The sequence below is a fragment of the Capricornis sumatraensis genome, chromosome 6 (genome assembly GCF_032405125.1).
Source record: "Capricornis sumatraensis isolate serow.1 chromosome 6, serow.2, whole genome shotgun sequence".
Classification (NCBI taxonomy): domain Eukaryota; kingdom Metazoa; phylum Chordata; class Mammalia; order Artiodactyla; family Bovidae; genus Capricornis; species Capricornis sumatraensis.
The window spans coordinates 33,941,511-33,957,514 of record NC_091074.1 but is presented as its reverse complement, the minus strand read 5'-3'; the positions used below and the strand labels follow the sequence as shown (position 1 = coordinate 33,957,514).

Genomic DNA, 16,004 nt, shown 5'->3' with positions numbered 1-16,004 from the left:
CCTCCTTGATGTAGTATTAATTAAAGTTACTTGCCAGTTTTTAAAACAAGCTTTTTTGGTTTCCTGCTTTTGAGCGTTGAGAGTTTACATGTGCTGAGAACAAGTCCTTTGTTGGATTTGCAACTTAAAAATATTTATACCTTCTTTTTTCAAAGTTGCTCAACTTTATCTTTCACAAAGCAAAAGCTCTGAATTTTGATGAATACCAGTTTATTTTTCTCTTTCCATGGATGGTGCCTTTAATATTATATCTAAGAACTCCTTGGCTAATCCCAGGTCACAAAACTTTCTTCTGTGTCTTCTTCTGAAAGAGTTATAGTTTTATATTTTACCTGTAGATCTAGGACCTCTTTTCAGTTAATTTTTATATAAAGTATAAGTTTTATGTGTAGGTTGGATTTTTTGTTTAAGGATGTCCAATTCTTTCAGCCGTTTGTTGAAAAGTTGGTCTTTTCTCCCTTGAGTTGTTTTTAAAACTATCAGAAATTCATTGTCTGTTTCAGTGTGGGTCTATTCTGGGCTCTCTCTTCTAATCTTTGTGCCAGTTCTTTCACCAATACTACATTGTCTTAGTTATTGTAACTTTAAGCCTTAAAATCAGGTAGTTTGATTTCTCTAATTTTATTCTCCCTTTCAAACTCATTTTGGCTATTATATACTAATTCCTTTGACCTTCCATATAAATTTTACAATATGTCCATATATACAGAAAATCTTGCTGGGACTTTTAATTTTCTTAATTCTATAGGTAGATTTGGAGGGAATTGATATATTTTATATGTGATGATATCAACCTATGAGCGCTTCATGTCTAGGCATTTATTTAGATCTTCTTTGATTGCTTCATCAGTCTTTTTTTTAATTTTCAGCATATATTTCAGTTAGACTTATACCTCTTTCAATATTTTGCAGCTATTACAAAGGACATCATATTTTCTATTTCAGTTTCCAGTTGTGTATAACTAGTTTATTTTGGCTATTTTGTGAACTTGCTAAACTCACTTAATAGTTCTGAGAGTTTTTGAATTTTCTGCATAAACAATCATGTTGTTTACAAATAAGGATGGCTTTAGTTTCTCCATTTCTATTTGTAAACCACTTATTTATTTATGGCCTCACCATACTGGCAAGGATGTCCAATGCAATGCTGAACAGATATGGCAAGAATGGCTATTCTTAACTTACTGTCAATCTTAAGGGGGAAACCATTCAGTTTTGCACCATTGAGTATGATTTTAGCTGTGGGTTTTTTGGTAAATGCTCTTTATCACCTTGAAGAATTTCTGTTCTATTCCTAATCTGCTGAGCATTATTCTCTTGAATGGATGTTCAATTTTGTCCCGTGTTTTTTCTACCTCAACTGATATGATTATGTGAAAGTTCCTTAAACTTTTATTATAATGGATAACATTAATTGATTTTCAAATAATCAACCTTGTATTCCTGAGATAAACTCAACTAAATCATGATGTGTTATTCTTTATATGAATTACTGAATTTGATTTTCCAGTATATTGTTTGTGAGTTTTTAACATCTATGTTCATGAGAGATAGTTGTGCATTTTGTCCTTTTTTTATACCATCTTTGTCTGTTTTTGTTATCAGCATGATTCATACCATGAATTGGGAAGTCTGTTCACTTCTCTTCTGTTTCATGGAAGAGAATATGTTTAGTGGAACAGATTGATGTTATTTCTTCTTCATGTGCTTGGTAGTATTTACCAGTGAAATTCTTTGGACCTGGAGTTTTCGTTGTTGTTGTTGTTTTTACTTAAGTTTTTCAACATAAGGAATAGCGTTATAGTAACTGTTTTAATTTATTTTTCTTTTTAAGTATGAGTGTATTTGAGGGAGTTACTTTGCATGCTGGGTAATTTTTGACCTAATTTCAGACACTGCAAATTTTATCTTCTTGGATACTAGATATTTTCGTATTCCTGTAAGTATTCCTGGCTTTCGCTCTAGAAGCAGTTACTTGGAATCAGTTTGATCCTTTTGGTTCTTAAAATTTGATAGATGCACCAAAGCCACATTTGGATTAGTGGTAACTAATGTGCCCTGCTACTGAGACAAGACCCTTCTGAATACTCAGTGTTCCATGAATTATTTAATTTTCCAGCCTGGCTGCTGGAATAATATATTCTCAGTCATAGAATTTGTGTTGATTCTATTTTGTGTTTCCCTGTTTGTGTAGTTCTTTTCCTGGCCTCAGGTTGCTTTTTCACATGCATGTACTGAGATTGTTTTTTCACATACATGTACTGATTAGTATATTGGACACCTAAAAGGAATGGTCTTAAATCTCCAGAGTTGTCTATGTATTACTCTCTTCTCTCTGGACACAGAGGGATAACCTGTCCTTCAAACTCTAGTCACTTTGATGTCTTTGGACCCTTATTAGCTTTGTCTCCTTAGCTCAGGGAAGCCTCCAAGCTCTATCCAAGTTCTCACTTCCATGGATGGCCTGGAAAAGTCTTTCAAGGCAGAATTCTGGCTGGGCAATGTTAAGGTTCTTCTCTTTTCCTGAATCCCAGAAATTGCTGTCCTTTTTTGCTTAATATTTCAGGGTCTTGAAAGTCAATGTTTCATACAGTTTTTTTCTGACTGCTTGATTGTTTCAGGCAGGAGGTTAAGCCTGGGCCCTGTTCCTTCATCTTGGCAGGAAACAGAAGTTTTGACCCTGGGTTCTTGATTCAGTTTTGCAATTATGTAGAAGTAGCCTGCTTTCGGCTCCCACTTTGGAAATGTTAAGTGCTTTTGATTCCTTATCTCCTTACAACTCCCACAACAATTTGATTCCAAGAGGTTAAATACCGTGTTCCACTATTGTCTTGTCTTCTTCCAAGCTGCTGACATCCATTTTGCAAATTTGATGTATTGCCTGTTTTGATGTTGGTTGGTACCTATGTAGGCAAAGATAATTGTGATAGGGATACTACCTCTGTGAGAGAGAATATAAATGCTACTGACGGTGCAGTGCATTCTGACTTTATATATATACATATATCTATATTCTGATGTGAACAATTGTTCCTCTTAGAATCAATTAAATATGATATTTTGACTCTAGTGACAATAGGACTTTGTAACTGATTAGAAGTAAAGGTGAATTCAAGGGTATCTCCAAAGTTTTTGACCTAGGCATCTGTAGGGATGAAGTTCCTCAGCTGGAGAGAAGGCTGCACTTTGTCTGGCCTGTCCAAAATGCATCTTCATTGTGCAAGTGCTGATAAACAGCAGGGGTGGGGAGAGGTTTTGAAAGACTCAAACCCTCAGTCTCACCTTAGTTTGTTGTATATATTTTAATAATAATAAAGTTGTCATGAAGAGAAAAACAAAAAGCCATTCAAATCTCCTCAAGATTGGCAGACTATTGGGAATTCCCTGGCAGTCCAGTGGTTAGGACACCACACTACACTGCCAGGGGTGTGGGTTGGATCTCCCTGGTTGGGGAACTAAGATCCTGCATGCCATATGGTATGACTAAATATTAAAAAAAAAAAAAAAAGATTGACAAATTAGTTTTTCACTTAAGTATGGTTAATTTACAATATTGCATTAGTTTCTGGTATACAGCAAAGTGATTCAGTTATGTGTGTGTGTGTGTGTGTGTGTGTGTGTGTGTGTGTGTGTGTGTGTGCTGTGCTTAGTCATGTCCAACTCTTTGCGACCCTATGGACTGTAGCCTGCCAGGTTCCTCTGTCCATGGGGATTCTCCCGGCAAGAATACTGGAGTGGATTGCCATGCTTTCCTCCAGGGGATCTTCCCAACTCAGGGATCAAATCCAGGTCTCACACATTGCAGGTGGACTCTTTACATCTGAACCACCAGGGAAGCCTATATATGTATGTGTGTATATGTGTAATACACATATCATTTCATATATGTGTATATATATTCTTTTTCATATTCTCTTCTATTATGGTCTGTTATTGTATTGAATGTAGTTCCCTGTGCTATACAGTAAGACCTTGCTGTTTATCTATTTTGTATGTAGTAGTTTGTATCTGCTAACCCCAAACTCCTAATTTATCCCTTCCCCATCCCCTTTCTTCTCTGTTAACCATAAATTTGTTTTCTACATCTATGAGTCCGTTTTCTGTTTTGTAAATAAGTTCATTTGTGTCATATTTTAGATTCCACATATAAGTGATATCATATATTTGTCTTTCTCTGTCTCACTTACTTCGCTTAGTATGATTTCAATATCTCTGCATGTTGCTAAAAATGGTATTATTTCATTCCCTTTTATAGTGGTGTAGTATTGCATTGTTTTCATCTATGTATCATACATCTTATTTATCCATTCATCTGTCAATGGACATTTAGGTTGCTTCCATTAGCACATTATTTTTATCTGTAGCCAACTATATTAACAGTGGCTCTTTCATTTAAAAAATAATAATAAGATTAACTATCAGCTTCATAAGCTTACAGAGAAGAATCTCTAAAAGCATGAAACTTACCAACAGATCTAAAAACAAGACAAGCTCAGATATCAGGATGGGAAATCCTGTCTTTTAAAAAATTATTATTGTCAATTTTTCTGATACAGCAATGAATCACATGAATAAATCCATGTATGACAAAATTAAAAACAAATATAAAAGGTTTATTGAAAGATGTGAAATATGCATACATTTGTAGATTTTTGAGGAAATATTTTAGGTAAAATTCTTGAGAACAGTTTTTTTGGGAAAGGTCTTTTACATCCTATAAAAGTGAGATGACAGAATTTATGATTCCCATGGAAAACTTGTCTCTTTAACTGAGAGAGATTATCTAATTTCTGAAGGAAGTCAGAATTGTTTACTAATAACCTAGAAATATGTTCTGATCATTGACATCATGGTTCTGTCAACAAAGCCAGAACAGATTAGAGCAGATTCATTTGATCATAGGGCAGTGTGCCTTCATGGGAAGGTCATCCAAGAAATGCACAGCATGATAAGAAAGAATGTAGCCACCCACCTTACTAGCCATACCAACCAAATTAATCGTTCAGAAGGCAGGTGATAAAACCAGCCTTCTCACACATTTTCTAGTGTCTTTTTTAACCATTTTTAATTGAAGTATAGTTAATTTGCAGTGTTGTGTTAGTTCTATTTATACAGCAAGGTGATTCAGTTATACAAACATACCCATATATATATTCTTTTTCAGATTATTTTGCATTATAGGTTATTGTAAGATATTGAATATAGCTCCCTGTGCTATATAGTCCTTGTTGTTTATCTATTTTATATATAGTAGTGTGTATATATATATATATATATCCCAAATTCCTAGTTTATCTCCCTCCCCCACTTGCTATCCCCTTTGGTAATAATAAGTTTGTTTTCTGTATCTGTGAGTCTGTTTCTATTTCATAAATAAGTTCATTTGTATATTTCTTAAGATTCCATATATAAGTGATATTACATGATGTTTGACTTATTTCACTTAGTATGATAATCTCTGGGTTCATCCATATTGCTGCAAATGGCATTATTTCATTATTTTTCATGGCTAAGTAATAGTCCATTGTGCATTGGAATCTTCTTTATCCATTCATCTGTTGACAGGCATTTAGGTTGCTTCCGTGTTTTGGCTGTTGTAAATAGTGCTGCAGTGAACATTGAGTTGGTGGTGATTTGGTCGCTAAGTCATGTCTGACACTTGGGACTCCATGGACCATAGCCTGTCAGGCTCCTCTGTCCGTGGGTTTCTCTAGGCAAGAATACTGGAGTGGGTTGCCATTTCCTTTTTCAAGAACACTGAGTTGCATGTATCTTTTTGAATTATGGTTTTCACTAGATATATGTTCAGAGTGGAATTGCTGGATCATATGGAAGCTCTATTTTTAGTTTTTTAAGGAACCTCCATACTGTTCTCCATAGTGGCTGTACCAGTTTACTTTCCCACAACAGTGTAGGAGGATTCCCTTTCCTCCACTCCCTCTTCTCCAGTATCTTAAACACCTCTCTGTGCACCATACTGTATTAGACAGCAAGTAGAAGAATCTTCCAACCCATCCCTAATCATTGAGAATTTATCATCAAATGAGACAACTTTTAACACATCTATAACTCAAAGACTGGCTTTTTATCAATATGTGGCAAATAAAATTAATTTTTTTCCTATCTTACTTTTTGCCAAATGAAGAGCGCCATATCTCAAAGTATATTCTGAGATGTATCAGCCAGTGTGAAAAGACAATACATAAAAAGTTTCCATGGGTAAACACATTGGGAACACACTAGTTAAATAGAGTGAAATGGATTTGGTTCAGGGATCTTAAGAAACTAATGTGCTTGGGAATTTCCATGACTGGAGTATGGTATGTGGTATTTCCCTGCATATTTTATCTTAGGTCCCTTTTGTAGGAACCATCGTGTAGGACTGATGGTTTGTCTTCTTTGTCACCGAATATGTACCTGATATGTGGACTTCCCTGGTGACTCAGCAGTAAAGAGATTCCCTGCAATGCAGGAGATGCGGCTTCGATCCCTGGGTTGGGAAGATCCCTTAGGGAAGGAAATGACAACCTACCCCTGTATTTTTGCCTGGGAAATCCCATGAACAGAGGAGCCTTGTGTGCTTCAGTCCTTGGGGTCACAAAGATTCAGACGCAGCTTAGCAACTAAACAACAACATGAAGCTTGATACTAGGAGACACTCAGATAATATCTGTGGAATAAAATAATGAATTTGGCAGTTGCCTGATGACCTACCAGTTGTCTGTTCACCCTTTATAGAACCATAGGAGGATAAGTAGGGACTCTTCCTACATCTGATGCTGTGCATTGCTGACTGTTCAAGTTGGCACTGGCCCGAATTCTTCATTTTTCTCTTTGACACGGCAAGGGCAGCGGGCAGTCTCGAGACATTCCATCTTGCCTGGTCTACTCTCTCTATCCTACCCTCTTCCCCCAACAACCTTCTAGGCTCTTCTCCATCTTCCTTGGCGAATGTACAAAGGTGACTGTGCCAGCCAAAAGCTTGAGTTAATTGGGTTAATGCTCCCGCGTGTGGAAGTGAGTCACTTCTCAGCAGAACAAGAGGGACACTGCTGAGCCATGTGGGGGTCAGAAGCCCACTGCTGAGCACTGCAGGGCCAGAGAGCTTTCCTTTTACTTGCACTTTACTTGACCTATGGATAAACAAAGACTTTCTATTTCTAGATAGCCCATTGTTTTAACTGCTTTGAGCTTCTTTTATAAGCTTAAATACCCATGGCTTAATGCAAGATGTTAAAAGCTCTATGGGCCCAGTCTCAACATTTGTTTTCCTTCTCTGTATTCCCCTTATGTATTTTGTTCTTCTGTGCCACAAACTCTTAGCTATCCAAAATCCAGCCTTTTCTTTAACAGTGCCTGGCATTAAAAAACAACTAAAAGGTTGTAATGTGTGTAGAATGTTCAATATTGTAGAAAACTTGAGAAATGTAACCTTTTAGGGAAGAAATTGAGAGCATATGATTCTTCTTTCTCATTCAGCTGGCTATGAGCTCTGGGCCTTGGAGCATAAAAACATCATCAAAGTAAACAGCATTTCAGTCCCTGTCCTTAAGGAGACTTGGAATAGACAGATAAAATGATATTTACAAAATACCTACTGTGTTCCAGACTATATGTCTGGTTGGTATACATATCTATAGTCATACTTACATCTGCTAACAGTAGTATTGTGAACTAAGCGTTGGTTTCACTGTTTTACAAACAGAGAAACAAAGAGTCAGAGAAGTTAGAGAATGTCTGAAATTCATTTATTGAAATTAAATTCTGCCAAAGACAGGATGATAATGTTAAGGTTCAGAGAAATTGGCTAGCTTTGGGGATTCTTTTACTCAAATGAAATTCTTCCAGTGATAGGATGGTAATGTATAATGCTGGAAAGATGTGAAACAAAGAATCCCACAGAGTTTCTGAATATGCTGATGAGTTTAAAAATACCTGCCTTTCTGTTGTCTTCTGAAATGCCCTCCTGGTCTTTGACTTTCCGTTGCTTATTATACTTCTCAGAGGCCTCATTTCTACACCATCAAATCGGAAGGGTAGCATCCTCTTTGCCCTTATTATAAGTTTGGGGTGATGAAAGAAATAGTAAAGTTTAGGGGAAAGTGAAATTCTTCAGTGCTATGCAAATATAAAGGGTTCATTTCACAAATAGAGTTCTAAATGAGCACACCTATGATGTGTTTGAGATACGTGTTATTTTCCTCTAATTTTTTAGCAAATGTAGGTTTGAGGAGTGCTTCCACCGAATTGTGGCTCAGTCTTCAGATAGGATGAAAATTGAATAATTTCTGAAATAATCTCTAATTCAGTCAATTTTTTAAAATTTTCAAAATCAAGAGAGAATGTTGGGGGAATGTTAATAAACATTTATGGGACACTCACAAAATATAGTATTAGCTGTAGATAGTGTGAAGGATATTAAAGAATGGAAAGCATGATTTCTGACCTAGAAAGTTGAAAAAATACAAGATAGTCCCTTCTTATCTGTGGTACTCATCCAACATACTCACTTTGCTCGAGGGAAATCCAGATTTTAATATAATAAAATCTTCTTTAGAGCATTAGAACTTATTTTCTTTTTGTAATTCTACACAATTGTTCCAGTTTAAAATATGAGGATACAGGATAAGTTTTTAACATTAGAAATGAACACTTGTAAATTTTTTTTCAATATATCAAAATTCATGTATTTTTTTTCAAAGGTCAGATCCCTGTGAATTAGCAAGTGACCAGCTTTTTCAGCATATTTTATTTTGTAGAAAGTATAAATTTTGATTCCCACATATTGGTGTTCAGATTTTAAACACATTTTTAAAAGATTGTCATTTGGGGGTGTTTGTCAATCAGTGCCTTACATAGGACATAATCAGTAATTTTGTATCAAATTATGTGCTTTAAGATTCTGCTTTGTTTCTCTCTAGTGGACAACACAGTGGTTGGTATTCCCTATGGAAGCAGACATATTCGTCTTGTCTTAAAAGGACCTGATCACCTGTGTAAGTAAACTCAGTTGTTGGCTTTTGGATATTGAGAATTTTAGTCATTATCGTTCTTCCCCTCCCCCCATAAAAGATTACGATTTAGGAATACAAATCTTAATTCTCTATCATACTGTGATATTTAGAGCACTTCTATTTCTCTTTCAGTTGCCTAGGAGATAGCAGAAACCTCTCTGGTTATTACCTCTAACCACAGTCATCCTGAAAGATACAAAATTGGTGCTTCCAATAGATTGTTCCTGAGTTAAGCACATGTTTATGATTTTGTGAATGTTATTTCTCATTCTCTCTCTTCTTCCTCTTCAGTCAATCTCAGTCTTTTCCTTGCCTCACCTCTTGTTTTTCTTCTTCTTTCCAACCTTCCCTCCCTTTTCTTCATTCTTTTAAATTTCTACTCTCATGCTCCAATTCAGAGGAACATAGAAACTCCTCACAATCTTAACCTGATGGCATTTAAAGAGAACTGTGGGGTCTAATTAAGCATACCAGGTAGAAAAGATAATGCAAGACCCTAACATCTTGAAGATAGCTTTTGGAATTCAGGATTGAAGGATAATCATAACCCCAAAGATCAAATGGTAGCGGGGTCCCACCAGAGCCTGGGCAAGAATTGATCTTTAGTAATGCTAAGCCAGCAGTACATAGCCACATTGTTTTTGTTTTTTTTTTACCATGTAGTGTTGTTTAGATGGAGACTTGTAAATCACAAGCAGAAAAGTATAGGCTATAAACGGGGAGAGAATAGGACAGGACATGCCAGCATTCTCTGCAAAATTCACTTTCACTGAAAGACTTCTCTTCAGTTGGTCCCTTGAGCATTTCTGATCTCCTCCACTGTGACTGTTCCTAGCTTCCTCCAGAGCCATCTATCATCTTCTGCTTTCTCTTCCCTCCCACACACTTGCCTAAGAAGCCAATTTAGGTAGCAAGCATTATCTTTTGGCAATTGGATTATAAATGAAATCATTCCAGAAAGACAAACAAGAGGGAGACAAATTGGAGCCTGTGAAAGTTCAGAGAGCCTACTGAAGTCTTTCTAAAAATAAAAATAATTGCTTTTCATGGGAAAGGTGGGGTTTGAGAGGTCATGTGACATAAAGGAATAAGTAAGGTACAGTCCAGGCAAAGTCAAAAGATTCTGGGAAACCACCTTATATGGGTCGAAGTCCTTTTTAAACCCTGAACAGCCCCCCAAAATATATTGTTCACATGTCCAAGAATGATATATGTTTGCACACTATTACCATTCAAATGATTTGTTTTTTCCCTTGAGAACTGGACAGAATTAACTGCTGGTATAACAACCTCAGTCAAAAAAAGTATTTTTCTGTGCAATGAGAGGCTAAAAAAAAAAGTCTAGACCAGTCCATCACCAAATGGCAGACTTACTCCTCATTGCAGAAGAAAGGACCCACCCAAAGGAATAGATGTAAGAGGAAAATTCATTTTTATAAATGTAGTGGCATCCCAGACTTCCTAATCATATGATTGCTAAGAAGCTGAAGAATTGGCTTTGTTTGGTTTAATTACTCTAGAGATTGGATAGGTGAAGCTTCAGATGATAATCGTAAATGATGAAAAGCAAAACAGAATCTGCTTTTTCTGCCAACAGGCATACTATTGATAACATATGTATAAGTAAGGAAGTTTTGGTATTTGGAATATAACTCAGTAAAATAAATGTGTGAATAAATATTGCCCTGTTTTTCTTGCAGCCCTTTTATCCTTGAATCCCAGAAGCTGGCCCAATATGAGTCCAACTGTAAATATTTAGGGAGCTTCTCTAGTGGCTCAGATGGTAAAGAATCTGCCTGCAATGCAGGAGACCCAGGTTCAATCCCTGAGTCAAAAAGATCCACTGGAGAAAGGAATGGCTACTCACTGCAGTATTCTTGCCTGGAGAATTCCACAGAAAGAGGAGCCTAGTGGGCTACAGTCCATGGAGTCGCAAACAGCTGGACACAACTAAATGACTAACACATACTCCAGGACATGAGTAGAGAGTCTGTCCAGGCCCAGCCCATCTTTAGTCAGAAGTATTTTGGGAAAGATAGCTGGGAGGCCTGGTGATGAAATTGAATCAGATACTCAGGCTTAGATCTTCATGAGTTTTCCAAAACCAAGTTAATTTATGTCCTGGAGATCCCTCCACAAATTAGCGGAGGCAGCTGGAGGAGGGAAGCGTAGGGAAAAGAGACACAGAGCTGTTGCTTTCCTCTGATGATAACCACTGTGCTCGTCACACTCCACGTTGTCTCCACGTGCCTGATATTCTTCTACGAGGTCCTCCCTGCACTGGGGCCTGGGTGGAAGGCCAGACCTACTCCCAGAGATGGGCTGCTCGACTTCATCTGGGACATGGGCATTAATTAGATGCCATTTTCTACCCATTGCTATTCCTTCTAGTAGGAAACTTGAAGTAAACAACATCTAGAGTAATTTACTGTAACTATATTGGGTATCTTAGTGCCTCCAGAGACCTGAAAACTGTCCTTAACTCCAAAACCTCAATCTACAGAACATACAAGAGGGGAGTCATTCTGACTAAATGACTGGGAGACCCAGATCCTTACCCTACCAGGGATTGTTCCTGCTAAACAACCCCTGCCAAAACCAAGGGTCTTTGTGCAAGTTTTAAAACCATTGTTAGACTTAGTCTATCCATGTTTCTAGTGGAGGTCATGGAATTCCAGTTGAGCTATTTCAGATCCTAAAAGATGATGCTGTGAAAGTGCTCCACTCAATACGCCAGCAAATTAGGAAAACTCAGCAGTGGCCACAGGACTGGAAAAGGTCAGTTTTCATTCCAATCCCATAGAAAGGCAATGCCAAAGAATGCTCAAACTACCACACAGTTGCACTCATCTTACACACTAGCAAAGTAATGCTCAAATTTCTCCAAGCCAGGCTTCAATAGTACGTGAACCTTGCACTTCCAGATGTTCAAGGTAGATTTAGAAAAGGGAGAGGAACCAGAGATCAAATTGTCAACATCCATTGGGTTATCTAAAAAGCAAGATAGTTCCAGAAAAACATCTATTTCTGCTTTATTGACTATGCCAAAGCCTTTGACTGTGTGGATCACAGCAAACTGAGAAAAAGCCTTAAAGAGATGGGTATGCCAGACCACCCAACCTGACTCTTGAGAAATCTGTATGCAGGTCAGGAAGCAACGGTTAGAACTGAACATGGAACAACAGACTGATTCCAAATCAGAAACGGAGTACATCAAGGCTGTATATTGTCACCCTGCTTATTTAACTTGTATGCAGAGTACATCATGAGAAACGCTGGACTGGATGAAGCACGAGCTGGAATCAAGATTGCCAGGAGAAATATCATTAACCTCAGATATGCAGATGATACCACCCTTATGGCAAAAAGTGAAGAAGAACTAAATAGCCTCTTGATGAAAGTGAAGGAAAGTGAAAAAGTTGGCTTAAAGCTCAACATTCAGAAAACTAAGATCATGGCATCTGGTCCCATCACTTCATGGCAAATAGATGGGGAAACAGTGAAAACAGTGTCAGACTTTATTTTTCTGGGCTCCAAAATCACTGCAGATGGTGACTGCAGCCATGAAATTAAGATGCATACTCCTTGGAAGAAAAGTTATGACCAACCTAGACAGCATATTAAAAGCAGAAACATTACTTTGCCAACAAAGGTCCATCTAGCCAAGGCTATAATTTTTCCATTAGTCATGTATGGATGTGAGAGTTGGACTATAAGGAGAGCTGAGCACTGAAGAATTTGATGCTTTTGAACTGTGGTGTTGGAGAAGACTCTTGAGAGGCCCTTGGACTGCAAGGAGATCCAACCAGTCCATCCTAAAGGAAATCAGTCCTGAATATTCATTGGAGGGACTGATGCTGAAGCTGAAACTCCAATACTTTGGCCCCCTAATGCAAAGAACTGACTCATTGGAAAAGATTCTGATGCTGGGAAAGATTGAAGGCGGGAGGAGAAGGGGACAACAGAGGATGAGATGGTTGGATGGCATCACCAACTCAATGGACATGAGTTTGAGTCAACTCTGGGTGTTGGTGATGGACAGCGAGGCCTGGCTTGCTGCAGTCCATGGGGTCATGAAGAGTCAGACATGACTGAGTGACTGAACTGAACCATGTTTCTTCATGCAGCAGGCAATTATTCTAAAGTTCTCAATCACATGAGAATTTAACCTGTTTTGAAATATATATCAAAATTACCCTCCTCCCCAGCATGCTCTGATTTCCTAAAACAAAAGATGCTGCCTAGCTTTGTCACTGGGCAGATTCATATTGGAATGCTCCAGGGATCCAGACATTCTTCTCTCCATCCTAAGTTCTTATGAGATGCCATATAAGTACACAGGACTGAATTTTAAAAGGATTTTTAAAAGAAAGAGAAGTAAAGAGGATAGTTAGTTCTCTGTCTTTAAGCCACTATAGTTTTGTTTCTCTTTTTTCATTTTGAACAATAGCCCATGTGCAATAAGTAACCAGAAAGTATCAATAACTGCAAGGTAACACATGACTATCAAATTACCCAATGAGTGCTTGAGGAACTCAGAGAGGTACCCTGGGTCTCATAGAAAAAAAGGAAAACTATTGGGTAAATTCGAGACTGAGGGCTGTAAAGACTGAAATCAATAAGATGTTTGGGGGATGAGATGGTTTAATCCAAAGAAAATGGTTGTGGTAAATTAGGGTACCCAAATGAAGTCATCCAAGGAATTGAAGATTTTTTGACAGGGAGCCCTGAATTCATGATTAATAAGTTTTAAAATAATTTCATTTGCTGCATCAATTCCTATGTGATCCAGCAGTGCCTATCTATTTTGTTTCTATCACATTTGAAATATGTCAGCCCTATAAAGAATGATACTTCTCCCTGTTGTAGCTCTAAACCTTGTATGGGATGTGCTTGCGTGTGGTCTGTGGAAGCCCTGGGAACATCTTTCTTTCCTCTTCCTGTGTTTGATTATGTAGATCTGGAAACCAAAACCCTCCAGGGGGCTAAAGGTGAAAACAGTCTCAGCTCTACAGGCATCTTTCTTGTGGACAATTCTAGTGTGGACTTCCAGAAATTTCCAGACAAAGAGATACTGAGAATGGCTGGACCACTTACAGCAGATTTCATTGTCAAGGTGAGCCCATTTAGATACCTTGTTTTCAAGCCACATCTGAACTAGCATTACTTATAATCCCCTGAAGAAAGAGAGACGTTAGGCTTTGACATAGATTGGAAAGCTTGTTATCCAGGAAATGTTTAATTCAAGGGTGTTGAGCTACAGGTGCCGCAGCAGTAAAGAATCTGCCTGCCAGTGCAAGAGACTCGGGAGACGTGGGTACAATCCCTGGGTCAGGAATATCCCCTGGAGTAGGAAATGGCATCCCACTACAGTATTCTTGCCTGGAAAATCACATGGACAGAGAATCCTGGTGGGCTACAGTCCTTGGGGTTGTAAAGACTCAGATGCAACTGAGCAAGCATGAGCTACTTTATAAGAATATGCAATAAGAACATGGAATAATTTTAAGGTTCTAGAAAAAAATACATACATTAATATATATTTGTGTGTGTATAAGCTAGTAAAAAGACCTCCCCTCAAAAAGCCAGCATATGATGAGTTAGGGATATGTACCATTTTTAAAACAAACTAGGGTACAGTCATTGACTCATATTAAGGTATCCTTAGTCAAACAGAAAGGCAAATTAATGATCCATAGACTTTATCATGCTTCCAATTACAAGTTGTTTTTTTCCTCTTGTACTGGCAACAAGACCAAGTTGTTTCCTTCTATCAGAGCTTCCCTGCTCTTCAAGGTAATATGAAACACATTGCTGGAAGCAACATACACATTCCGTAGGGAAAATGTATATACTCAAAGAAATGTTTGGGAATCCCAATAAAATAAAACATATTTTCTTTCCTTCAGTAGGTCAGAAGGACTAGAAGGATTTCAGCTGTAAAGCTGTAAAACTTGTAATGTGTCCAGGACTCCATAAATTTTTCATCATGGGACCTGAAGCCAGAGGACATGTGATTTAAGCCAAGGCTTGATGACCCCATGGCAGCTGGAAGTAGGGATGCATTTAGGAAAATGAGATGGGCAATGAGGTTGCATGAAAGGAGGGTTCCAGAGTTCTGTCCTCTGTCTCCATCTGCATGGTAACCCTTTTTAATTCAGTCCAGATGCCAGCTACATGACCATGAACAAGCACCCACAAACCATCAGAGATAGCTCACAATAGAAATGACATTGCAGGTAGTTAAATAATTTCAGTTTAACAAACAAATACAGTAAAAAATGAGAGCTATCTTAAATTTTTGAAGCCCTTAGAATAAACGACTTACACTAATTTACCTAGTGGCCTTGTAAGAGTTAATACACATACTGAAAATATAGAGTTGAATTCAAGTAACATTATCCACACTGGAACAGTTCGCAAAATTGTCAAATGCATTTCACATGGCCAGCTGCCTTCTGCACATCACCCGCAGGGACAATGAGCTCAATGTGTCCAAAATTGGACTTGTCTAGCCCCAGAAACCTACTTTATCTTCTTTATTTCTTGTGGAATACCACACTGTTTACCCAGCCAAGTCAGAAACCTGTGATTCACACCATTTCCCTTCTCCTGTACACCCCTAGTTAGATGTTAAACTTGGTCAGCTCTACCTCCATGCCATCTCTCAAGACTGTTCTTTCTTCTCCATTCTTGCCACCTGTCTCTTAATTTAGGTCTATGTGTTTCTCACCTGAATTAACGTGATAGGCTCTGAATTGGTTTCCCAGCTGCTGAGCCATTGTCTATACTGCCTTCAGAGTGAGTTTTCTAAAAACCAGTGTTTTCCCTGTTCATGATCCTGCATTGCCTCTCACTTCCACTCCTTGCTTTGGGACTAAAATGCAAAGTCATAGCCCAGCACGTGTAACTCTCAATAATCTGGATTCTGTCTACCTTTCCCACCTCAGCTGTGCTCTCCTGTTTCAGTCAACTGTATGACTGACAAGT

At 37.9% G+C, this 16,004-nt stretch overlaps 1 protein-coding gene across 1 annotated transcript in view; it reads left to right on the top strand.

Annotated features, from left to right (window-relative positions):
• The window catches only part of ADAMTSL1 (ADAMTS like 1), a 444,282-nt gene that overhangs the window by 141,229 nt on the left and 287,049 nt on the right, over positions 1–16,004 (top strand). Inside the window, exons 6-7 of the mRNA XM_068973576.1 lie at positions 8,922–8,996; positions 13,973–14,130. Coding sequence (XP_068829677.1) covers positions 8,922–8,996; positions 13,973–14,130 — 233 coding nt within the window. The remainder of the gene's footprint in view (positions 1–8,921; positions 8,997–13,972; positions 14,131–16,004) is intronic.